This window comes from Triticum dicoccoides, chromosome 5B (genome assembly GCF_002162155.2).
Source record: "Triticum dicoccoides isolate Atlit2015 ecotype Zavitan chromosome 5B, WEW_v2.0, whole genome shotgun sequence".
In the NCBI taxonomy this organism is placed as follows: Eukaryota; Viridiplantae; Streptophyta; class Magnoliopsida; order Poales; family Poaceae; genus Triticum; species Triticum dicoccoides.
In genome coordinates, this window is record NC_041389.1 from 582867861 (window position 1) to 582891123 (window position 23263).

At 46.0% G+C, this 23263-nt stretch overlaps 2 protein-coding genes across 2 annotated transcripts; one reads left to right on the forward strand and one right to left on the reverse strand.

The window, feature by feature from the left end:
* The first annotated feature begins 40 nt into the window (after positions 1 to 40).
* Positions 41 to 2045, forward strand: LOC119311773 (calmodulin-like protein 4). The gene is made up of 4 exons (XM_037587475.1): positions 41 to 241; positions 1241 to 1398; positions 1496 to 1576; positions 1674 to 2045. Exons 1-4 carry the CDS (start codon positions 166 to 168, stop codon positions 1824 to 1826), a joined length of 468 nt encoding a protein of 155 aa, XP_037443372.1. The 5' UTR covers positions 41 to 165; the 3' UTR covers positions 1827 to 2045.
* Positions 2046 to 2418: 373 nt separating this feature from the next.
* On the reverse strand, positions 2419 to 5755 carry LOC119311775 (ATP sulfurylase 4, chloroplastic-like). Its single transcript, XM_037587476.1, has 5 exons — positions 5074 to 5755; positions 3610 to 4015; positions 3135 to 3395; positions 2916 to 3002; positions 2419 to 2825 (listed from the first exon to the last, which is right to left on the reverse strand). The coding sequence occupies exons 1-5, from the start codon at positions 5592 to 5594 to the stop codon at positions 2685 to 2687; spliced, it is 1416 nt and encodes a 471-aa protein (XP_037443373.1). The 5' UTR covers positions 5595 to 5755; the 3' UTR covers positions 2419 to 2684.
* Between the last annotated feature and the right edge of the window lie 17508 nt (positions 5756 to 23263).

Sequence of the window (23263 nt, forward strand, 5' to 3'; positions counted from 1 at the left end):
TTATCTACCCGTCCCCTTTCCCTCCCATGGCATTGCAGGATACTTCCACCCTGCTTCCCTCCTCTCCATATACCGTGTCTCGCTCAGCTTGCTAGCCTGACCTACCTCCTGCCTTCCCACTTCTCCTTGCTCCACTGAAATTAATCCGGAGGCTGCGGTGCGCGCATGGAAGAAGGGCTGACGGGCGAGCAGATGGCGGCGTTCCAGGAGGCCTTCTCCCTCTTCGACAAGAACGGCGATGGTTCGTTTGCTCCATTCCATTTCTTCCCCCTCTCCTGGGTTTCTTTCTTCTGTGTTGTTGGTCATTGCTGGATTCTCCAAACAATGCTAGTGTTTTGTTTTTGTTTCTGTTTCATCCTTTTATATCTGTTGGGGACTAGAACTTCGTTGCTGAGAGAGAGATCATGATACTATGTCTCTGTGGAGACACGAAAACTCCTCAATACAAAGCACGCAGCCCGAACCTGAACCATAGGATGTGCTCATGGTTTTCTATTGTGCCGGTACTAGTCGAGCTCTGTCTGCGGCAGAGCAAGCAGTAGATCGATTGATCCACATACGCCTAGAGCTCACCGGCAGGGTTTGCCGTAAGACTAATTTTAGATACTAGAGTAATGAAGGATGGATTTCTTTTGCTTTTTGGGGTTAGTTCAAAATTAGTTCAAAACGGCAACACTTATTTTGGATCAGATGGAGTATAAAACAGGCGAAAGCCTATTTCAAGAAAAAAATGATGGATTTCTATGGGAAATTTCAAACCCACTCCTGCAATTCAAACACATTGATCGCAGAAAGAAAATAAACAACAGAGACCCGTTGCAGCAAACAAGCACTTAGTTTAGTCAAAGAACCTTTGGGAACTAAGGGCTTGCTGTTGGCTCACTTGTGCTCTGGAGGGCCCTTGAATCTTTGCAGTGGGTTATCCACCTACTCTTTTCAGAAAAGAATAAGATGCCCCTACCCTTCAAGAACCAAAACTGTTTCTGTGATGGCTGTGGTGACATTACTTGTCACACACTTGTCTGCTCATATACTACACACATTTAACTAGAGCTCCAGTTTATCATATCTTTGGTCAAAGCCTTTGACCACGTGGTGTTGTGTTGGCTGGCCCCTTTGGGATCAGGATAAGTATGAGCTGAACTGAAAATGATTTTTCTTTCGATGAACCAAATGAAAAAGGAGTTTTCGAATAGGATTGACATGTGAGATGTTGGGACATTAATTTTGTCACATGAAGGATGCATCAGCTTGGAAGAGCTGGCCGCGGTGACTCGCTCCCTCGGCCTCGACCCGACCAACCAGGAGCTCAACGACATGATGTGTGAAGTCGACATGGATGGGAACGGCACCATCGATTTCCAGGAGTTCTTGAGCCTTATTGTCAGGAAGATGAAGGTGAAGCTCTGCAAACTGATGAAATGTCAACTGTTTGTTTTAATTCTCTTATTAGTTTGAGCGTGATGTTACTTACGATTTCCATGGGAATTTGCAGGACGGGGACGGCGATGAAGAGCTCAAGGAAGCTTTCGAGGTCCTGGACAAGGATCGAAATGGTTTTATCTCCCCTGTTGAGGTGAGTTTGTTGGCACCCTCTTCTCAGGTTCCGGTAAGATAATCCCCAAGCTCATTTGAGGCATTCCTGAATTTCATGTTGCCCATGTGAAATGCAGCTGAGGACGGTGATGATCAATCTCGGGGAGAAGATGACCGACGAGGAGGTCGAGCAGATGATCAAGGAGGCGGACACCGATGGCGACGGGCAGGTGAACTACGATGAATTCGTGCTCATGATGAAGAATGCCGAGCGCAAGATAATCGGGTGAACAAAACTAAATGCTGGTGATGGATGGATGCGGAACCACTGGTTCTCAGATTGGATGCACTGTCTCCGTTTCCGTTGTAAATTCGCTGCTTGTAGTATTGTTATTTTCTGAAGCCACGGTAAGCTTGTGTATTTATCTTAAGAAGCTGTTTGTGCACTATATATGTAATGTAACGGCAATTGCCACATATATTTACACCACGTTCTTTGGTTCTTGCAAGTTATGCTAGCCACCTTTATGTTTTTCTACAATGTATATCGCATGGTCAATCCAACGGTCCACACAAACTCTTACTCCATCCGTTCGGAATTATTTGTCTCGAAAATGGATGTATCTAGAACTAAAATACGTCTAGATATATCCATTTCTGCGACAAGTAATTCCGAACGGAGGGAGTATGTTCTAAGAAAAGAGAAGAACTCAGGCAGTCCCTAAAAGAATCTATCATGTCAAGTTCACTACTTACGCTTGAATGTTTCCCTTTCATTTTGCCATAATCTATATGTATATCATGTGCTCCAGTGAAAAGTACGTACAACACCATGAAACTAAAAATCATGGGAAATCTGAACATCAAACCTAAGAAGAGATGTTAGCAAACACATCAAGCACTAGATAAATTACCACAATATTGTATATGTAGTTATGTACAGATCTGGCAAGAGGATACAAAACCCATCCTTATTGGCACCACAAGCACATGATGGGCTCCAGGGGGCAACACTGCTAGCAGATACTAGTATGCAGTACACAAACCACACAGGGAGTGTTGGGGGATCATGCCCAAATGTCAAGTCTGACCACCAATATACAATCATATATCATTGGTTCATGATACGAGATACAACGCCACGGCTTCTAAGCCGCAACCGCCTCTCGCGGTTTGCTGCTGCCTTCTGGTGGTGCCAAGCTGTCGTAGTACTCGACGAGGACCTTCCAGCCACCCGGGCACATAAAACCATCTGGTGGGCTCTCACGGTTCTTGGCAAGGCTACGCATCTGTTTGCAGAGGAAAGTTTGCTAGGACAATGACTTAAAAAAAGCTGGTGCCGAAGTTACTGATGTGCAAATGACACTGAAATGAATTACCTTTGTGCCAGAGATGAACAGGAAGTCCTCTTTCCTCGATGGGTCGAAGAAATTCATCTTGTTATGCTTTGTGTCGTATGCAGCCACCTGATCCAAAATAAGAATCAGAAGACATGTCAAGAAACCATCATAAGTCTACGATGCTGTATTTCGAAAATGAATAATAAACTGTTGAAGTCAAGATCGGAATGAGGTATCTGGTCTGGCATGATTACACACCTTGAAAGGAAGGATATTGAGCCTCTCAAGCCCAGGAGCCATGCTCAGTACTTTTTTCCCGTGATCAGCATCATAAAGGTCCCTCTTTTCGGTTGGGTGGCCCATACCAGCAGGGTCTCTTCCGACAATATAGAAGTTTGCACCAGCATTTATACGAGCCTTAGCATGCCACTGGACCTCAGTTGGCCCAGCATAGTGCATTGGAGAGGGGAAGATTGCAACCACAGTTGATTCTGGGTTTAGGACACCTTCCTCAAGAACCTAGCAGAATTAATGAAGAAGAAACGTCAGAACCATGCAGGAACTATACATTTACATCTTAAAGTGTCTATACTAGTGTCATCAAATAAAAGGTTTCAAAATACGGCATGGCATGATTCCTGTTGCCCAGGATTATAGTTAATTTCTATGGCATATAGGAGTCACATTTCTTTTTTTATAGAAAATGGATGATAGGATTGTTATAACTAAATACCTTCTCATGCTGCTTCATTCTCACACTAAGAGGCACATCATCTGCTTTTGTGAATCCTCCCAGTGGATGGAGAAGAAGAACAGGGTTTTTGTAGCCCATCTCAAGAAGGCGCCTCCGTGTATCAGTCATGAGCAACGCATGCCCATTGTGCACAGGGTTACGCAGTTGAAAAGCAAATACCGCATCTGCATTGCGCCTGGCAAATTCTTCACGCAGCTGTGCTGGAGACAAACGATACTGATCCAGACCATCATTATACTTGATTGGTTCTATAACCTCCAGGTCTCCACCAATCAACCAATCACCAGCATTTGTAATCGCCTCCTCTACGTACGGCAGTCCACGTGCAGTTGTTCCCCAAGTCCGTGCAATTCTTTCTTCCTTGTTATGCTTGTAGATCTCAATACTGAAGAAAGAAGGAACGAGTGTTAAAAATGAGTTGCGGATGTAGAGCATCAAGTACAGTAAAATAAAACCACACTCCTATATCATATAAATAGGCTATGCTTGTTTCCAACACATTGGAAGCCATGTGTAACATCTTGTCAAGACTAGAGATTCCGTCAACAGATAGCGGCGTGTTACGTCGATGTCATTATGTCACTCTAGTTATCCGGTAACTACATTTTTGGGCCAGCATCATTTTCATTTTTAGTGTTCCATGTTTAAAAAAAGTCTATACTTAAATGGCAAATACAAGAGACTCACGGTGATGTGAGTACGAGGCATCGCACGTCCTAAAGTACTAGGAAAGGCGGCGAAAAAACGACAAAACGGAAATATCTATTCAAGGAAACGATACGATAAGATATGTAATTTGATATGCCTGAAGGTATTATCAAGTTTAATACGACCAAAGATACTACCAAGTTTAATATGACCGAAGATATTATCAAGTTGACTACGACCGAAGGTATTGTCGACTTTACTAATCATCTATTGGAGGATGCATGATTGGAATACTACGGTTATCTGAAGTCTGTCAACATATACAAATATACTGTTAAAAGTATGAGTGAAGTCCTCACTATCATAGCCCCATTCCACAAAAGTGGAAACTGCTACAAATTTAGTTTGACTGTCAAATAAGCACTCGAGGTAGAAAATTGCTAACCATCATTGCCCGTATTCTTGTAAAAGAAATATATACTGGCACTAAGTTTAGATACGACCTAGAATTGTGTACACAGATAAGCTATGTAGCTATTGAAATGTGCAAACCATATGTCCTATTAACAGTGAATCCACAAGTTTCAGGTTGAAGAAACCACCATTGTCAGCAGGAGCCCAAATAAGCTCACAACCCAAGCCCCCAATTCCTACCCGAACATTATAAATTCCATCTTGAAATTGGTACGTACACTACAGTAGCTACATTTAATCATGGGAAAGAATCGGCAGACATGAATCGGAGAGAGGGGAAAAGAGAGAGAGAGAGAGAAGGAAGGGGGGATGCGTTCTCACTCGCTGAGCACGGCGACGGGGCGGTCGTGGGCGTCGACGAGCGCGACGGTGGTGGCGCCGTCGGCCTGGATGGCGCGGCGCTGGGCGTCGTCGAGGGCGAGGACGATGGGCACGGACATGTTGACGAGGCTGCCATCGGCGCCGCGGACGGCGTTGAAATGAAGTGCTTGGAGGAACTCGGTCTCGCGCATGAAGCCGCGCAGCGGGCTGGCCCAGCCCTCGCTGAGCACGTGCAGCCACTCGGTGTCCACGCGGCCCAGGCGCAGCCGGTGCGGCAGCGCCGCCGCCTCCCGGCGCAGCGCCGCCCGCCGGCCGCCCTCCTCGGGCGCCACCAGTTCCACCAGCCTGCCCCCGTCCGGCTCGATCAGGCCGCCGGCCCGGCACCGCACCCCGCGCGCCGCCGCCGCCGCGGCCCTGCCGCCCCTCACCGCGACCCGCGTCGCCGGCTGTCCCTGGCCATGGCCCCTGCCCGGCCGCGCCAGCTGCGGGAACCTCACTGCGAAGGCGGCCTGCGTCGCCATGGCTGCTGCTTCTTGCCGACGATTTGGTCTCTCCCAGATTCCACCTCCGCCGCACTACTTATATCGTGTCGGGGCGTTTATGTTTTCGTCTCGCTCTTGCCTTGTGGCTGGCGGGCGGGGCGGCCTGACCTTCGCGGTGGGTGTGTGTATAAAAAATGGGGAGGCAGGGTGGAGGTGAACCTGGACGGGATTGCGGGGAGGGTGCGGGGCGGAGGCCATGGGCGCGGTGAACGTGGACAAGGGAGTGGGGGACGTGGGGGCTGCGCTAATGGGGGCTGATGAGGATGATGGATGGAGCGGGCTGGGAAGTGCCTTCCTCGCCTTGCTGCCTGTGGGCCGTTTTGGAGTAGTATTATTTTTTCGTTCAGGGACACTTGGACTTGGACTGGTGTCCCGAACGACTTTCGTGACGTGTGAACTTATGTGTCCTTTGTCGAGTCTGGATCGTCTACGCTGTGGGGGTTTATGGCCCCGCACGGGCACGGCTCCTTCTTCCTTGACCCTCAAAAAATCCCCAATTACATGGACACTCCCTCCGTCTGAAAATACTTGTATCAAAATGAATAAAAAACATTTTGATGACAAGTATTTCTGGACAGAGGGAGTACAAATCATAGACCAAAAGACGCACACCACAAATCATATGCAGTAGACATAATTATAGTATCTCGGATGAGACGATAACCAACCTGTGTTTGGATGGTTAGAGCGACTGTGGTATTCCAGCCCATCAAGGTTCAAATCCTGATGCTCGTATTTATTCTTGGATTTATTTCAGAATTTCTGGCGATGCGCATTCAGTGGGAGGAGACGAGCGCTTGTGTCTAAAAAAAATACTCCCTTCGTCCTGAAATACTTGTCGGAGGAATAGATGTATCTAGATGTATTTTAGTTCTAGATACATCCTTTTTATGCATTTCTTCGACAAGTATTTCGAATGAGATAGCCACGTTGGTCCAGGGATCGATCTTGAGCGTGTCGGGTAGCTGCCACCACAACCAACCGTCGAGCCACAGACTTGTCCTCCGTGCGGTTCCTTCCTGATTCAGTTGATACAAAATTATTCCTCTTTCCTTCTACGGTGAACGAGATTACTTCTCATGTGTTGTATGTTTTTTTTTTTGGAAAGGGGTTTGCCTGCCCTCTGCGTCATCATGAATTGTAGTGTATGATTTACTCTTTTTGGATTTGATGCATTTAGCCCTGATGTGTAACCGGTTTTGCTATTTCTTAGGCAATAGAGAAATAACTATGTTTTTCCTGTAAGATCCAAAAAATGGATCTTGTTCCACTATCAAGAGATAACGGAATAAACTGAACACAGAATAATTATGTTTGTTATGTATGTGCGTGTGGGGAGGAGGTAGTGAGCAATGGTGGTTTTCATGACATGGCATTCCATTTCATTGGCAGTTTGGCATAGCTAGATGGAACTAGTCGGTTGGCTCTTCTTCTCTTACTCACCACCTTCAAATAACAAGTACTCCCTCTGTATCGAAATAGTTGTCGTTGGAGTAGCTGAAGGAATAGTTCTCTCCATGCCCCTCCTTCTTTTTGATCCATCGTTTTGGCGGGTCTCCCCTTAGGTGGAGTGCTCGAGCTCATACTAGTGGTGGTGACATAATAATCCTTCCGTTTGACCCCTTCTTGGTGGTAGCTTAGTACGTATCACCGAGAACATAATTTTTTGGTGAGGATATGGTGATTACTGCAGTATGCTTCTGACAAGGTTCCTTCTTATAGTGCTCTCAGGCTTCCGTCACGATGTGTCTCCTACTGTGGTCTACGACGCTCATCATCGACAAAAGACTTGTTCACGTGGAAATATGTGTATCCAATTGTAGTCATGCGTCAAGGGACCCCGACGTAGGAGGGATAAAGCTCGAGGACTGGCCTTAACAACACAATTAGTCTGCTGGTTGGATTGTAACATCCCAACTTAGGGTTTTCTCTCCAACTTTTCGTCTGGTAACTGATCATTGTTGTACCCACTCAAATTTTTGTTATGCCTTTATATCAATTCATTTCTTTGTTATTATGCGCTCCTTCACTTTTATTAGTAATAGCTAACAGATATGCGATGGCGTGCATACTAAAGAAACAACATGATTAGCATGCACTCCATCCTGTGCCACCTCAAATAATTTAGGTTCGCTTGTTGTTATTGGTCAAATGTGGTAGGGTTGTGCATAATCTATACAGCGAACTGATTTGGGTGCTATCACACGGGGCTTGTTCGACTCGATCCTAAGAAAGGATCGATGTGACCCAAAAAAAGAGAAAGGATCGATGTGGACGAGAAGATGTAATGTGAGGGCATCCATGTAGTGGAGACCATCTAACTCAACATGGTTATTTGGTCATCAAGGTCTTTAGAACTCTATCTATTAATTAAAAAGAAGAAAGTTGCCCAATTATTTAGCGAAAAAAGGGAAGACAAATGTGACAATATGTCCATGAGGCAGGACAACACAAGCAACCTAGCTACCCACAAAGGCCTGCACACAACAACGAAGAGAAGTGCTCCGTCGAGGTTTGCCAGCACAGTGTCATTGCCGTCAATTCTTCCCGAGCAAATGACTCTAGCTTCACTGGAATATATCTATAGGGTATAGACATAGTAGCTCCAGCCACTGGAATCCACTCGAACGATCAACCAAGATCCGTGACCCACGATCGACGCACGAGTTTCCTGTTAGTCTATGCCAAACAATCGGTCAGAAGAGTCGTGGACAAGGATGTCGAGCATATGACCTGCCCATTGTATGGCACCATTGCCACCGAGTTTCCTCTTGACACGTAGTAACTCCGACCGTTAGATCTACAAAGAAGGCCCCAACCATGTGTATTGTGAGATTCGACAAATCGGACGCCTGAAATCTACCAATAGAACATTTTCCGAGGGGCCATTATTTGGTAAATAAAGGCATCATTTGGAGTGTGGGATATTGTACGTTAATTAAAACTTGGAGAGATGCTTGGATTCCGAGGGGCCATAACCTTCAGCCAGTAACACCAAAGCGTAACTGCAGACTCAATTGGGTGGCTAATTTCTTGGATGAACATGGTGCTTGGAATATGCAAAGATTGCGAGAACATTTTTGGGACATGGATGTACATGAGATTCTTAAGATTCGTACCTCAGCGAGGAATGGCCAAGACTTCCTAGCTTGGTTCCCGGAGAGGAGCGGACAGTTCACCGTGTGAAGTGCATATCGTCTTGCCACCTTGGGCGCTATCCCTGGAGTAGTGGGCGCGTCCAGCCACACCCCATCCGGGGAGCGGCCGGTCTGGCGCTGCATATGGGGTGCAAAAGTGCCCCTTAAGATGAGGATTCTGTCTTGGAAGGTGGTCTCGGGTGCCCTAGCCAGTAATGCTTGCAAAAATACCGTCATATATCTACGAGGGATACATGCCCCTTATGCGCAAAGGAGAAGGAGACCAGCTTCCACGCCCTAGTTCCATGTGATCATGTGCGTGAGGTGTGGCTGTAGATGAGGTCGATGTGGAGATTACCTCGCCAGGAGCTGTTGCAAGACACAGGGCAGGACTGGTTATTGAATGTGTTGGCAAATTGTGATGAGTTGATGAGGGAGTGTGTGATCATGTTGCTTTGGCATATTTTGTCCCTCTGGTCTGACTTAGTGCATGGGAAGGAAGTGCCAACGGTGGCTACAACAGTCTTATATTTGCATAGTTATTTGCAGTCCTTAGATCTCCCCAGAAAGTATTCTACAAAAGAGATTATCAAAGGCAAGATGCCTATGGTGCAGGAGGAACCGACTGTTGTGCAGAAGGAGCTCCAGGTCCTTCCATGGCCGAGGCCACCACCGGATCGGGTGGCCCTGTCTGGTGATGGATCTTTCTTATAGTCTGATGGTTCAGCAGCGACAGGAATGATTATGAGGAGGCATGATGGGAGCATTATATTTGCGGCATACCGTTGCATATTTAATTGCAATGGTGCACTCGAGGTGGAGTTACATGCGCTAATGCAGGGTATGGCTCTGGCTATCCAGCATTGTGAGCTACCTATCATAGTCCAGTCGGATTCTTCTGTGGCCCTCTCCGCTATGCCTGGTGACAGCTTAACCAGGCCTGCCTATGGATATCTAGTTGCTGAGATTCGCCATCTTATGGTAGATAGAGTTTTCATTCCCTTGAAAATTAGTCGTGTGCAGAATAGGGTAGCAGATCGATTGACCATGTATAGTCGTACAGAGAGCACTATTGCTGCAAAAAAAAGTTTTCCTTTTTCCTTTTTTTCTTTTTTTGAGGGCAGGGGAGGGGGGAGGGGGAGGAATCTACCAGCACAACGTTGAATGGGTTACCGGCGGCTTTTGGAATGTGGCGAGTCCAACACGAGCGAGAGATATGCACAACCTTTTTTTGGTGCTTTCCCGTCATGAATGATTGCTGCGGGTGTTGTTTTAGTAATATGGCCTAATGGATGCGCTTTTTGTTATGTTAGCAACAGCTGGTTTCAAGACAGCAACAGGCCTGGCTTTGTTTAGTGGGGGAAAATCAAGGACCATACGTGATTCTGTTGGTCCTAGGCTCCTTTCTAGCAGGCTAAACAAGTGGTAAACTCGTGTCTGCTACCGCCGAAGATGCCAATCTGAAATGAGTAACGTGGGTGGGCAACCAGGGGAGCTCTTCACGGGGCAGAGGGGCGCTGCAAAATGATCAGCAGTGGTTTTGGCGCGAGCGATGTTTTGTCAAGGGGAAGCAGCACCGGGCTGCAACTTATTTACCACTGATAATAATATAATGAATGGGTTGTATTTTGGTACTGTAGAAGGAAACGATCACGCGCGGTACCGTACGTACGTGGGATAATTCAAAGGCCAGCGGTGCATGCCTGCGCAGCGGCGATGGCGATGGCGATGGCGACGGGGAGGGAAGTGGACCTGGCAACCTCGGCCCTGACGCGACGGGAGGAAACCACACGCGAACCACGAGATCCAACAGAGGCGGGTCAGAGTGTCCCGCGCGAACAAAACAAGCGTGCGTCAGCGAGTACGTCCACGCTGAGCGAGCCTGTTGCCTTCCGTGCGTGGGGACGTACGCACACCTCCCGGTGGCCGGTGCCGGCCCCTTCCTCGGCGGACGACGCGCATCCGTCGAGGTAGCCCAGGCTGCAGCGGTCCGCGGCCGTAGGAGTAGTGGCGGAGCTACAATAAAAAAACCAGGGCGGGCCGCATCAGGCATTCACTCATAGGTCAGGCCAACTCCAGCGTGCGATCCTATCCCATCCGTCCTAATCTATTTGGGGTAAAACAGACGAATAACACGGCCCAACTCGTGACCCCAAACAAACAAATTTTTGGATTTCGTCCGTTTTGGACCTATTGCCGACCCAAACATACGCCGTGTTTGGGTTGAAATGGACATCGCGCAGACGGGCTGGACGCACGCCCTTGTCCTCCCCGTGGCCTGCCTGTTGGGGACACTAGCGCTCCATTCACCTCCACCCGCCCTCTCCCGCCCCACGCCGCCGCCAGCGCCGCCACTATTCTCCGACCGCCACCTCACTGCTCATCCCTCGTCCGTCCATACGAAACCACGTCTCTACATGGCCGCCACCACACCCGCGCTTCCGTAGGAGTTTTGGCCGTCGTTTGGAGGAGTTTTTGCCGTCGCCGCCGTAGCCGGTGCCAGAGGGGATACGACCGCCGGCGACGGCTATGGACCAGGACAACTTTCGTCCGGCACTCCTCAGCGGCCTGTAGCCGGCCGCCAAACGCCCCTGCTGCATCGAGGTGATCATCACGGCCTCTTTTCTACCACGACCGCAAGGTGTTTGACACTTTGCCCACAAAGATATGGACAATGTAGATGATTTTTTTCTTCAATAACTTCATTTATACATCGGATGATTCGTCCTCGGATAACGAAGATCTAGTGGTGGCTGCACTGGTCGTTCACGACCACATTGAACGGGAGCGGCCTCGGTACAGGGGGTCAGTTTTGGGAAACGTAGCATGCAATTTCAAAAAAAATTCTACGCTCACGCAAGATCTATCTAGGAGATGCATAGCAATGAGAGGGGGAGAGTGTGTCCACGTACCCTCGTAGACCGAAAGCGAAAACGTTTGCCAACACGATTGATGTAGTCGAACTTCTTCTCGTTCCGACCGATCAAGCACCGAACGTACGACACCTCCGAGTTCTGCACACGTTCAGCTCGATGATGTCCCTCGAACTCTTGCTCCAGCAAAATGTCGAGGGAGAATTGCGTTAGCACGACGGCATGATGACGGTGATGGTGAAGTGATACACGCAGGGCTTTGCCTAAGCACTACGTGAATATGACCGGAGGTGTAAACTGTGGAGGGGGGCGTCGCACACGGAGGAATCAATCTTGTGTCTTCTAGCGGTGCCCCCCCCCCACATATATATAGGTGGGAGAGGGAGAGGGGCAGCAAGGGGAGCCCCAAGTAGGAGTAATCCTACTTGGGCGCCTCCCACAAGTCGGCCTCCCCCTTCCATAAGTGTCTGAGGGGGAAGGAAAGAGAGGGGGGAGAGAAGGAAAGGGGGAGGCCGAATCCTCCCCCTTCCTTCTCCCTTCCCCTCCTTCCTTATCCTCCTATTTCGGCCTATATGGGGGTGCACCAGCCCACCAGGGGCTGGTCTGTCCCTCTCTTGGCCCATAAGGCCCATATCTTTGCCGGGGTGCCCGGAACCCCTTTCCGGTGACCCGATACGTACCCGGTACCCCCGAAACACTTCCGTTGTCCGAATACTATCGTCCTATATATGAATGTTTACCTCTCGACCATTTCGGGACTCCTCATCATGTCCGTGATCCCATTCGGGACTCCGAACAACAATCGGTCACCAAATCACATAACTCATATAATACAAATCATCATTGAACGTTAAGCGTGCGGACCCTACGGGTTCGAGAACTATGTAGACATGACCAAGACACCCTCCGGTCAATAACTAATAGCGGAACCTGGATGCTCATATTGGCTCCCACATATTCTACGAAGATCTTTATCGGTCGAACCGTTATGACAACATACGTTATTCCTTTTGTCATCGGTATGTTACTTGCCCGAGATTCGATCATCAGTATGTTCATACCTAGTTCAATCTCGTTATAGGCAAGTCTTTTTACTCGTTTCGTAATGCATCATCCCACAACTAAATCATTAGTCACATTGCTTGCAAGGCTTCTTATGATGTGCATTACCGAGAGGGCCCAGAGACACCTCTTCGATACTCGGAGTGACAAATCCTAATCTCGATCTATGCCAACCCAACAAACACCTTCGGAGATACCTGTAGAGCATCTTTATAATCACCCAGTTACGTTGTGACGTTTGATAGCACACAAGGCATTCCTCCGATATGCGGGAGTTGCATAATCTCATAGTCGGAGGAATATGTATTTGACATGAAGAAAACAATAGCAATAAAACTGAACGATCATAATGCTAAGCTAACGAATGGGTCTTGTCCATCACATCATTCTCCTAATGATGTGATCCCGTTCATCAAATGACAACACATGTCTATGGTTAGGAAACTTAATCATCTTTGATTAACGAGCTAGTCAAGTAGAGGCTTACTAGGGACACGGTGTTTTGTCTATGTATCCACACATGTATCAAGTTTTTGGTTAATACAATTCTAGCATGAATAATAAACATTTATCATGAAATAAGGAAACATAAAATAACAACTTTATTATTGTCTCTAGGGCATATTTCCTTCAGTCTCGCACTTGCACTAGAGTCAATAATCTAGTTCACATCGCCATGTGATTTAACATCAATAGTTCACATCTTTATGTGATTAACACCCATAGTTCACATCGCCATGTGACCAACACACAAAGGGTTTACTAGAGTCAATAATCTAGTCCACATCGCTATGAGATTAACACCCAAAGAGTATTAAGGTGTGATCGTGTTTTGCTTGTGAGAGAAGTTTAGTCAACGGGTCTACCACATCCATATTCATATGTGTTTTGCAAATTTCTATGTCTACAATACTCTGCATGGAGCTACTCTAGCTAATTACTCCCACGTTCAATATGTATCTAGATTGAGACTTAGAGTCATCTAGCAGTGTCTAAGCTTGCATCGATGCAACTCTTTATGATGAACTCTTTATCACCTCCATAACCGAGAAACATTTCCTTAATCCTCTTTAAGGTAACCAAGGATAATTTTGATCGCTGTCCAGTGATCTACTCCTGGATCACTATTGTACCCCCTTGCCAAACTCATGGCAAGGTACACAACATGTCTGGTATACAACATTTCATACTTTATAGAACCTATGGCTGAGGCATAGAGAATGACATTCAATCTCTCTTTATCTTCTTCCATGGTCGGGTTTTGAGGCTTTACTCAACTTCACACCTTACAATACATGCAAGAACTCCTTCTTTGACTGATCCATTTTGAACTCCTTCAAAATCTTGTCAAGGTATGTACTCATTGAAAATATTATCAAGCGTCTTGATCTATCTCTATAGATCTTGATGCCCAATATGTAAGCAACTTTAACGAGATCTTTCATTGAAAAATTCTTATTCAAGTATCCTTTTATGCTATCCAGAAATTCTATATCATTTCCAATCAACAATATGTCATCCACATATAATATCAGAAATGCTACAGAGCTCCCACTCACTTTCTTGTAAATACAGGATTCACGGTAAGTCTGTATAAAACCATATGCTTTGATCACCTCATCAAAGCGTATATTCCAACTCCGAGATGCTTGCACCAGTCCATAGATGAATCGCCGGAGCTTGCACACCTTTTTAGCACCTTTAGGATCGACAAAACCTTCTGGTTGCATCATATACAACTCTTCTTAGAGATATCCATTTAAGGAATTCAATTTTGACATCCATTTTTCAGATTTCATAAACATAAAATGCGGCAATTGCTAACATGATTTAGACATACTTAAGCATCACTACGGGTGAGAAAGTATCATCGTAATCAACTCCTTGAACTTGTCGAAAACCTTTTGGTGACAAGTCAAGCTTTATAGACAGTAACATTACCATCAGTGTCAGTCTTCTTCTTAAAGATCCATTTATTCTCTATGGCTCGCTGTCGTGGAATAGTCACGGCAGATGTCCTAGCGTGAGGACTTAGTCGTGGAGCCATCGCAACTAGGTTAGCTTAAAGGGGTTAAACGGGACAAAGGACACATGAGTTTATACTGGTTCGGCTCCTTGTGGTGAAGGTAAATGCCTAATCCAGTTTGAGGTGGTATTGCTTATGTCTCGATTACCAGGGAGCAAATACGCTTGACCTAGCTTTGTATCTCTTGTTTCTTGCCCTGAACCGCCGCCGGGTCATCCCTTTATATACACAGGTTGACGCCCAGCGGCTCACGGAGTCCCGGCCGGCTGATAGACAACGTGTCCGGCTCGGTGACTAAGTTTACATGCCTTACAATACAAGTCTTATACATATGGAGGTTTACTCCTATGGGCCTTAAGTCTCCCTTGGGGCTTGGGCCCTTGCCGGTGAACTGCCATCTCCAGTATCTTCATGGGATTCATATTGATGCACCGCTGTAGGTATAACCCGGCCCCTCCTCGGCGGGTCATACCTAATAGTCATATCCCCAACATTAGGCCCTAGGTTGATTTGAACTTGTTCATGTCAATCTTCAACATTAGAAAAAATCTTCCCTTCTTCATTTGTGCAAGAATTCATAACCCGCCATGACGTCATCTCCTAGGCTTGTGGTTACCCGCCATGACGTCACCTGTCATTAATTTACACAATATCCAATATATCTTAACAGATCCTTATCTTTAATAGCCGTCCCGAGAATAGAGGCGCCCGAGCAGCTGGATAATTGATACGTCTCCGTCGTATCTATAATTTTTGATTGTTCCATGCCAATGTTATTCAACTTTCATATACTTTTGGCAACTTTTTATACTATTTTTGGGACTAACATATTGATCTAGTGCCCAGTACCAGTTCCTGTTTGTTGCATGTTTTATGTTTCACAGAAACCCCATATCAAACGGAGTCCAAACGGGATAAAAACGGACAGAGAATATTTTTGGAATATTTATGATTTTTTGGGAAGAAGAATCAATGCAAGACGGTGCCCGAGGGGGCCACGAGGCAGGGGGATGCGCTCCAGGGGGTGGGCGCGCTCCTGACCCTCATGGGCACCCCGTAAGGCGGTTGATGCTCTTCTTTTGCCCCAAGAAAGCTAATTTCCGGAAGAAAAAAATTGTGGCGAAGGTTTCAATCCAATCGGAGTTACGGATCTCCGGATATATAAGAAACGGTGAAAGGGCAGAATCTGGGAACGCAGAAACAGAGAGAGACAGAGAGATAGATCCAATCTCGGAGGGGCTCTCGCTCCTCCAGCCATGGAGACCATGGACCAGAGGGGAAACCCTTCTCCCATCTAGGGATAAGGTCAAGGAAGAAGAAGAAGAAGGGGGCTCTCTCCCCCTCGCTTCCGATGGTGCCGGCTGGAACACCGCCGGGGGGCCATCATCATCACCACGATCTACACCAACACCTCCGCCATCTTCACCAACATCTCCATCACCTTCCCCCCATCTATATTCAGCGGTCCACTCTCCCGCAACTCGCCGTACCTTCTACTTGAACATGGTGCTTTAGCTTCATATTATTATCCAATGATGTGTTGCCATCCTATGATGTCTGAGTAGATTTTCGTTGTCCTATCGATAGTTGGTGAATTGCTATGATTGGTTTAATTTGCTTGTGGTTATGTTGCTGTGCTATGGTGCTCTCCGTGTCATGCAAGCGTGAGGGATTCCCGCTGTAGGGTGTTGCAATACGTTCATGATTCGCTTATAGTGGGTTGCTTGAGTGACAGAAGCATAAACCCGAGTAAGGGGGTTCTGGTGTATGGGATAAAGGGGACTTGGTACTTTAATACTATGGTTGGGTTTTACCTTAATGATCTTTAGTAGTTGCGGATGCTTGCTAGAGTTCCAATCATAAGTGCATATGATCCAAGAAGAGAAAGTATGTTAGCTTATGCCTCTCCCACATAAAACTTGCTATCGGTCTAGTAAAGTAGTCAATTGCTTAGGGACAGTTCTGCAACTCCTACCACCACTTTTCCACACTCGCTATATTTACTTTATTGCTTCTTTATCTAAACAGCCCCTAGTTTATATTTATGTGCTCTTTATATTCTTGCAAACCTATCCAACAACACCTACAAAGTCCTAGTTTCATACTTATTCTAGGTAAAGCGAACGTCAAGCATGCGTAGAGTTGTATCGGTGGTCGATAGAACTTAGAGGGAATATTTGTTTTGTTGGAGATATGCCCTAGAGGCAATCATGTATGATGATATTTCCTATGTGTTTATGAATAAAGATAGTCCTTGGACATTATCAATGATGTGTATCAACAAGTACATGACTTGTTTGTGGGACTATGCATTGTATGATGACTGTCCTAAAAGGTCCCTAGTCGAAAGGGTGGTGCGGACGCGCAGCCGATGAGATTAGCATATGTCATGGTCGATGGCTTGGTCTCACTAGCCATGGAGCATTGCATGCTAACCGGATAATATGGACTCGAAAGGATATGGTCGGATTCGATGTAGTCGGATCCGAGTCAGGATAAGGTCCGAGTCGGACAGACCCAACTATGAGACGCAGCGATATGTCATCTGTGAGTCTCTAGTACAACATACGTTCTATGTCCTAAGACCTGAGCTGACGCATGTACTCGGGATGGTGACAGACTTGCTTTGGGCCGACCAAACGCTACTCCATGACTGGGTAGTTACAAAGGTAGGTTTCGGGTTTGTCCAGTCCCATGCTGCGAGACATGGTCAAGCAAGATTGGATTTGCCCCTCCGATTAGGAGAGATATACTCTGGGCCCCTCATGTGATCCGACCAGGATAAGCATGGCCATGCGACAAGGATTATGAGATAATCCGGTTTGTGGTCAGTATCACTGGAACAAGAAAGAGGTTGGGCTAGCACAAGGATGACAGTCTCGCCTTGAGCCCGACAACATATTTCGTGAGGCAAAGGGAACAGAAGTGTGACACATTGTACAGGTTCGCCTAACCAGCTTCATAGTCTACTTGGTGTTCGGCATGCCTTGCTAGAGGCCGCTACCAATCGTGCAGTTCAGAGGTGATCCGAACTGCGACCAAGCCGACTTGAACCTAAGGGGTCATGCGCTTAAGGGAAGGACCTACGAGGTCGGACCCGAGGATACTGCTCGGATGTGATCCGAGCTGTATTCAGATTATGGTCGAGTAGACTTGTGGGCTTTAGGGTCCATGCGAGGCCCAAGTGTTGAGCCCGCGATGGATGCCTATATAAAGTGGAGGTGCGGCACACTCATGTGATTGATCACTTCGGCGCTGTCACTAGGGTTTGCATGTGTTGCGAATAGCCACCTCCACTCGCCCCAACTATGTGATCGGACCTAGCAGTCCGCCGCACGGAGTTCCTCCTGCACGCGTGGATACCGTTAGAGGCGGTGCACTTGCGCCGCTCCGGCGAACCTGTACGTGGGATTGGACGACCGGCTGTTCGAGGGAGATCGTATGAGGAGGAGACGATCCATGCGGACGCGCTGCCCCAACTCTTCTTCCGCTGCACATCACTGCGCGTCTAGTGGTAATGAACTGTGATCCATCTCCCGTAGCATGTTCCTATTGTTCTACGCGTAGGAAAATTTCAATTTGCAGTCGACACACCCTACCGTAGAACCCAACATGTTCTACCTTTAGCTCCTCATTGGGTTCGACACTCTTACTTATCGAAAGAGGCTACAATTGATCCCCTACACTTGTGGGTTATCAAGACCTTTTTCTGGCGCCGTTGCCGGGGAGTCATAGCGTGGGGTGAATATTCTTGTGTGTGCTTGTTTGCTTTATCACTAACTAGATTTTATTTGCTGTTCTAAGTTGTTCTCTATCTTTAGTTATGGATATGGAACACGAAATACCAAAAAATTTAGGTGTACTTGCTACTCATGGAGATGGGGAACCTCCTAAAACCCTCGATGCTCATTATGTGAAAGACATTATGTACTACTTTGATAATCCTGAGAAAACCCCATTCAATTATGTTGTGGGAGACACGTTGGATCAACGTGAATACTTTAGGGATTATCACTTGACACAAAAAGGGAAACTATTATGGGATCAAATTTATATGTTGCATTGGTATGCTCGACAACTATGCTTGAGATATGATTATACTTGTTGCTCTAGGATGAAGGCTCCACACCTTCCCTTTCATGCAAATTTAATGATAATGAAACCTTAGCTTCTTATGCTAATGGTATGTATGATTACTATGATGTGGAATAAATAGACGAATTCGTTGCTTTTATGGGTGCTTATGAGATTGAATCTTTGTTTAAAGAGTGTGAAAATCTTGATGATGCTATTTACAGACCTGCAAATTTTGCTATACTTAAATATTGTTATGAGAATTATGAATACAATTCCAATATTGATGCATTTATTGATAGAGTCTCCGCTGTCCAAGAAGAGACTAATATTTTGCAGGAGTCTATGGAAGAAGAAGTTGATGAAACTGTGAGTTCATTGGATGAAAAAGATGATGATGAGAGCGAAGAACAAAAGGAGGAAGAGCAGATTAGCTACCCGTGCCCACCTTCTAATGAGAGTAACTCTTGAACTCATACATTGTTTAATTCCCCTTCGTGCTTACCGAAGGATGATTGCTATGATGATTGTTATGATCTCGTTGATTCTTTTGAAATATCCCTTTTTGATGATGCTTGCTATGCTTGTGCCCAAGATGCCAATATGAATTATGCTTATGGAGATGAACTTGCTACAGTTCCTTATGTTAAACATGAAATTGTTGCTATTGCACCCACACATGATAGTCCTATTATCTTTTTAAATTCTCCCGACTACACTATATCGGAGAAGTTTGCCCTTATTAAGGATTATATTGATGGGTTGCGTTTTACTACTACAAATGATGATTTTGATAGATATAATATGCATGTGCTTGCTGCTCCTACTTGCAATTATTATGAGAGAGGAACTATATCTCCACCTCTCTATGTTTCCAATATGATAAAATTGCAAGAATCTGCTTATACTATGCATTGGCCTTTACCTTGTGTGCATGAATTGTTCTTTTATGACATGCCGATGCATAGGAAGAGAGTAAGACTTCGTCATTACATGATATATGTTACTTTGTGCTCACTACTAAATCATAAATCATTGTTAATTAAAATTGGCTTTGATATACCTTGGGATCCGGGTGGATCCATTACTTGAGCACCATATGCCTCTGCTATAGGATTTGTATTCAGATTGTATGCATATTATATATGTGGAGGCAGCAGATGAGATCTGTTGTCCTTGATGAGATCGGCTATGTGCACGGTTGATGAGATCAATTGCACATGGGGATTGAGGAGGCTATGTTTTCTGATGATCGGAGTCGATGAGGTCGTGACACAACCTACCCCTACCGGACGGTATCCACCATCGGGGTTAACAGTGAAACGTAAACCCGAATCGGACCGCCGTGTGCGTAGCGCCGTGTATTTTGTACCCTAGACACAAACCGGTAGAATGTGATTCTATGCTTAACTTTGTTTTGCAGGGTTAATGTGAATAGTATGGCTCATGTGTATGTGATGCATGTGTGTAAATTATACATGGCCTGCGTGTCATGTTTGTCAGCCGGCAGGAGCCAAAGTGTTGTCATTATATTGTATAATGACCTGCGTGTCGACTTGTGACTCTATGTAAAATTCGTTACTAGTTGTAGTAGTTGGATAATAGAGATCAGGTTGATGGCTTGGCGTCCCAGCGTGACAAACAAGATGGAGTTCCTAGATGGTCATCGTAGTCGGAGCCGACCTGAAGAACGTCCATGAAGGAGCCATACTATTTCACAATATGTGTTTATTTGTGATTGTTATGCTTCCTTGTTTCTATGCATGTTAGAATGGTAGAATGATCCCTCATGAAATCAAGCTAATTGCCATCCCAGATGTTGCACCTTCTCACGTCAAGTACGTCTAGTAGTGGGCTCATAAAATTGGGGTGCTGCTAGGTGTCCTTGAACTTAAGGGTTCGTGTCGGACACGGACATGCACTGCATCAGGTTAACTTGACAATGCTATCAAAACGGTTTTGGGCCTTGTGGCAAAGAAGGTTGGGAGCCGGGGTATGAGATACCTTCCCGACCGACAGGAGTCGTATAGAGATACAATTAAAAAGGAGTTGCTTACCGGATAGGTATGTTGGCTAGCAGTGATGCTAAAGCTCACTAGTCACATGCGCCGGTCGGATCCTGAATCACTGAGAGTTTGCGGAGGGTTGCTAACTTCAGTGGGAGTATTTCTGTTTAGGCTTGAATTGCTTTACATAAACACATTGCTTAGTGATTGCATATTTTCTATTGTAGATCAATGGCACCACCTGCTCGACCCAACTTTGCATTGAAATCAATTCTGGAAAAGGATAAACCGAATGGAACAAACTTTACCACCTGATATAGAAATCTGAGAATTGTTCTCAAGCATGATAAAAAGGAACATGTTCTAGAGGATCCACTTCCAGAGGAACCTGCTGATAATGCTAATGCCACAACTAAGAATGCCTACCATAAACTCATTGATGAATCAACGGAGATCAGCTATCTGATGCTGGCTTGTATGGAGCCCGATTTGCAACAGCATTTTGAAAATGTTGAGGCTTACGATATGATCGAGAGTCTCAAGAGCATGTTTTAGACACATGCTAGGACCGAAAGGTTCAATGTCTGGTGATCCTTAATGGATTGTAAGCTGAAGGCAGGTGGTCCACTAAGCCCACATGTGACCAAGATGATCGGATATGTGCAAGCCTTGGATCGGTTGGGCTTCCTGCTCTTGGATGAGCTGGCTACTGATGCTGTTCCGGGTTCTCTTCCGCCCAGCTATGGAACGTTCATCTCGAACTATCATATGCATGGCATGGATAAGAAGCTCACTGAATTGCATAGGATGCTCAAGGTGGTAGAGCAGGATATTAAGAAAGGCACGCATCAAGTGTTGATGGTGCAGAAATCGGCTAAGTTCAAGAAGAGTTGGTCCAAGAAAAAGGCTAAGGCAAAGGGCACGGAGCCGGTAACCTCCGCCGCTACGCCAAAGTCTGGACCGGACTCGAAGACCATTTGCTATCACTTCATGGAGACCGGCCACTGGAAGAGGAACTGTAGCAAGTGGCTTGCAGAGCATGGCAAGAAGGCCGGAAATGCTTCTTCGAGCAAAGGTACACTTGTTGCATATGTTATAGACATTTACCTTGCTGACATACCTAGTAGCTCTTGGGTATTTGATACCGGATCGGTTGTTCATATTTGCAACTCGATGCAGGGGCTGGTAAGAACTAGGCGTGTGGCACAAGGGGAGATTGACATCAGGGTCGGCAACAAAACAAGAGTTGCTGCGTTGGAGGTCGGCACGATGCAGCTCCAGCTTCCTTCCAGATTCATTATGGAATTGAATAATTATTAGTACATTCCTGCACTTAGTCGGAACATTATTTCTGCCTCATGTTTGATGAGTCAAGGTCATGAATTCAATTTAAAGGACAATGGTTGTTCGATATTTTTGAATGGTATGTTCCACGGCTATGCACACATTATTGATGGGCTATTTATACTGAATCTAGAACAGGAACCGGTCTATAACGTGAATGTCAAGAGGAATAAGCCTAATGAGATAAATCCGACATACTTCCAGCATTGCCGGCTTGGACACATTAGTCTGAAACGCATGAAGAAGCTCCATGATGATGGGCTCCTGACTTCGTCCGACTTCGGGTCGTTCGAGACATGTGAATCATGCTTGCTCGGCAACATGACTAAGTCTCTTTTTGCAAAGAGTTGCGAGAGGGCGTCCGAGCTGTTGGAACTTATACATAGTGATGTGTGTGGTCCAATGAGCACAACTGCCAGAGGTGGCTATCAGTACTTCGTGACTTTTACCAACGACTTGAGTAGATATGGATATATCTATTTGATGCGGCACAAGTCGGAAACTTTTGAAAAGTTCAAAGAGTTTCAAAACGAGGTTGAGAATCAGCTCGGCAAGACTATAAAGCTTCTGTGATCGGATCGTGGATGTGAGTACATGAGCCAGGAGTTTGATGATCATCTGGAAAGTCGAGGTATAGTACCTCAGCTCACACCTCCGGGTACGCCACAGAGAAACGACATGTCAGAACGAAGGAATAGGACCTTGTTGGACATGGTCCGGTCAATGATGAGCAAATCAGATTTACCCTTGTCATTCTGGGGATACGCTTGAGAAATTGCAGCTTTCACACTTAACAGGGTACCATCAAAATCCGTAGACAAGACACCACATGAGATGTGGACTGGGAAGAGTCCCAGTTTGTCTTTTCTAAATATTTGGGGTTGTGAAGCATTTGTCAAGCAACTTATGTCAGACAAGCTTACACCTAAATCGGATAAATGCATATTCGTGGGATATCTGAGGGAAACCTTAGGATATAGCTTCTACAACCAGGAAGAGAACATAGTGTTTGTTGCTCGGAGCAGGGTTTTCCTTGAGAAAGAGTTTCTCAGTCGGGAGGCTAGTGGGAGGACGGTCCGACTTGAAGAAATTCAAGGACCACGGAGGTCAGAAAGATTGCACAGAG